Source organism: Corapipo altera, unplaced genomic scaffold (assembly GCF_003945725.1).
Source record: "Corapipo altera isolate COAL_440 unplaced genomic scaffold, ASM394572v1 54758, whole genome shotgun sequence".
NCBI classification, from domain to species: Eukaryota; Metazoa; Chordata; class Aves; order Passeriformes; family Pipridae; genus Corapipo; species Corapipo altera.
This window is the reverse complement of record NW_020888473.1, coordinates 1-2867: the sequence shown is the minus strand read 5'-3', so window position 1 is coordinate 2867 and position 2867 is coordinate 1. Positions and strand designations below refer to the sequence as shown.

Sequence of the window (2867 nt, the reverse complement as noted above, 5' to 3'; positions counted from 1 at the left end):
GGTCTAAATGACTTTGTTATTGACAACAATTCAGCTCCAAGAACTATCAAAATGAATGAGAATAATAATTTATACAACTCCTCATATTAAATCAAAGAATTTTAATGACATATTCTTAACCTCAAAGATGAACACCTCTATCATCTACATTGCCAGGAGTGTTGCATTAGAGATAAATTGACTTGTTTTCTACAGAGAAATATCAGCATTTTGCAAGGGCTCCAGGTTTTGTTACAGTTCCCTCTTGAGGAAAACCTTGCACTTCCCACAGGGTAGAATCCCTAGCAGTCTCTTTTCCAGACTGGGATTACTGAAAATCAGGACAAGGGAATGAAAACCTGGAAAAGCGTATTGAATTAAATAAGTTAAAAATATTGCATCATTTTCATTCTTCATTGAATAAATGAGAGTCAAGATCAAACATATATAGTTGATGCTGGACATTATGAAGAAGGAGAGAATGGATTTCATGGCTTTGATGTGGGCATCCATGCTGAGGTCCTTCATGGAGTTTGTCTGCATGTTGCGTTTGTGTCTCCAGAGGGAAAAGAAAAGGAGAAGGGCAGAAAAGATGACTGCTGTGAAGGAAGTAGCATGTCCAAAGCCAATGATAAAATAATGAGGCAAAAGATGTTGATCTATTCTAATACGTGATTTCCAAATCCTTCCTTGGCAGGTGAAATTGAAGTTGTTACTGAGCCCTTTATCCATGATGTTGTAGACAGTGATTCCCATGACCAGAGAGAAAAGCACTGACCCCAACAAGAGGCAGGGCACAATCCTGTCAACTTTTACTTTCAGGTAGATGAAGAAGCTGTTCCTGAAATTGGCAATTTTTATGCAGTAAAAGATATAAAGAGAAGCAGAAAACCACACGTTGGAACAATTAAAAAAGCTCCGAGCACTAGCAATTAGCTCAAATATGGGATGAACATAAAGGTAATTGGGATAAATCAGTGATAGAAAGGAATATACCCATGAAATGCACAAAAACCAATACCTGGAGGATCCCAGAAACAACAAGATCTTCTCATTAGAGTTCAAGGTTTTCTTTTTGACCCAGGCCACGCAAACCACAGAAACAATGAAAGCATTTATCCACATGCCAGCAAATGTCTCAAAGGTGACAATGGCCACAGCCGTGGCAGTGTATGAGGTGACATTGGATTGCTCTGGAGAGTGACAAGCTTCCATCCTGGGAGCTGGGAGCAGTGCTGTGCTGGACAAGGGGGCTGTTGCACCAATGCCAAACACAGGTCAGCGTCTGCTGTTGCCTGAGTGTCAGGTGTGGAAAGAGAAGCTTTATAGAGCTGCTGGTGGGGGGGATTTTGGTGCCGCTCATCTTGAGAGCAGGGCAGGTGCAGGGATGTAAATGTGCTGGGTATCCCCTTACCTGGTGTCAGTGTCACTGTGCAGGATTTGCATGTTGGCTCAGGAGGACTGTGTTGCAGGGTATCTATGGAAGGCCTTGGTCTGAGGGGGAAGAAAGACATGCGAGACACAGACACTAGGATGATCAGACACTAGGATGAGCCAGAGAGATATCTGCCTGTTTAGCGCAGCAGGCAGCTTTTTATTCAGTTCTCCAACTTCTATTCTCCCACACATATGTAAACACATTCTTACAACAACATCCAGGAATGCAGCACCTGCACTCAGCCACACAGCTCAAGGCTGTATCCATGGGGACTATCTAATTAGCTCCACTGCTCTCATGGAAAATGGCCCAACACTTTATAATATTCCAAAACCCTCAAACTTCAGTTGTGGGGCTGTGACTTCACCCCACAGGTCTGTGTTGGGTGACACAGACAGTGGAGATGTTTTTGTGCAGAGGACAGTGTTGTGGTTCTGTGACTGACCCTTGTTTGATCCCTGCTGGGTTTCAAGACTGGATTCTTCTGTCCCTTGGTAACTGATAGGGCTTCCACAGAATTGGGGAGAAGTGCCTCACCTACAAAATTGGGCTGTTTTGGGCACCACTATATCAGAGAGATATTAAGCCATTAGAGACTGTCCATGAAGATGGTGAAGGGCCTTAAGGGGAAGCCTTATGAGGTGTGGCAGCGGTCACTTGGTCTGTTCAACTGGAGAAGAGAGTGAGGGGAGACCTCATTGCAGTTACAACTTCCTTGTGAGAGGAGGACAAGGGGGAGAAGGCACTGGTGTCCTCTTTGGGGACAAGTGACAGGAGCTGAGGGATTGGCCTGAAACTGTGTCAGGGCAGGTTTGGGTTGGACATTAGAAAAAGGTTTTTTACCCATAGGGTAGTTGGGCACTGAACAGGCTTCCCAGGGAAATGTTCACAGCACCAAGCCCTACAGAGTTCGGGAAGCATTTAGATGATTCTCTCAGGCACATCCTGTGACTCTTGGGGATGGTCCTGTGCAGGGCCAGGCGCTGGACTCGATGATCCTTGTTGGTCCTTTCCAACTCAGAATATTCTGTGATTCTGTGATTCTGTGATTCTGTGAACAAATCCTTGTCAGAGTGACATTTTCTTACTGGTGTGTGGTGCTGATCTAAACTACATCATCGAGAGTGTAGATTTGGATTACTCTCTTCACAGAAGTATGCTGATGTCATGAAGAGCTGGAGAGGAATGCTCTGAGAAACAGCTGCTAAGGAGGGAAATTTCCTGACTCTTCAATCCCACCATGTCAATGGGTTTGGAACCAGCTGATATTTCAGGTCCCTTCCAGACTGAGAAGTAGCCCTGTATAAATTGCATTAGGTACAGGCAGATTTTGTCCAACTCTCCAGATGGCTTTTATTTCATTCACTATTGAGTTTTGTTATATTAATGTCACTCCCAAGATATCCCTCTGCTCATCAACAGTCTTGCACAGCAAAAGCATTTCTAACTG

General features: G+C 44.2%; 1 protein-coding gene across 1 annotated transcript; it reads right to left on the bottom strand.

Moving 5' to 3' along the window:
- Positions 1–231: 231 nt before the first annotated feature.
- Positions 232–1219, bottom strand: LOC113941974 (taste receptor type 2 member 105-like). Its single transcript, XM_027633107.1, has one exon. The coding sequence runs from the start codon at positions 1192–1194 to the stop codon at positions 232–234; it is 963 nt and encodes a 320-aa protein (XP_027488908.1). The 5' UTR covers positions 1195–1219.
- Positions 1220–2867: the final 1648 nt, after the last annotated feature.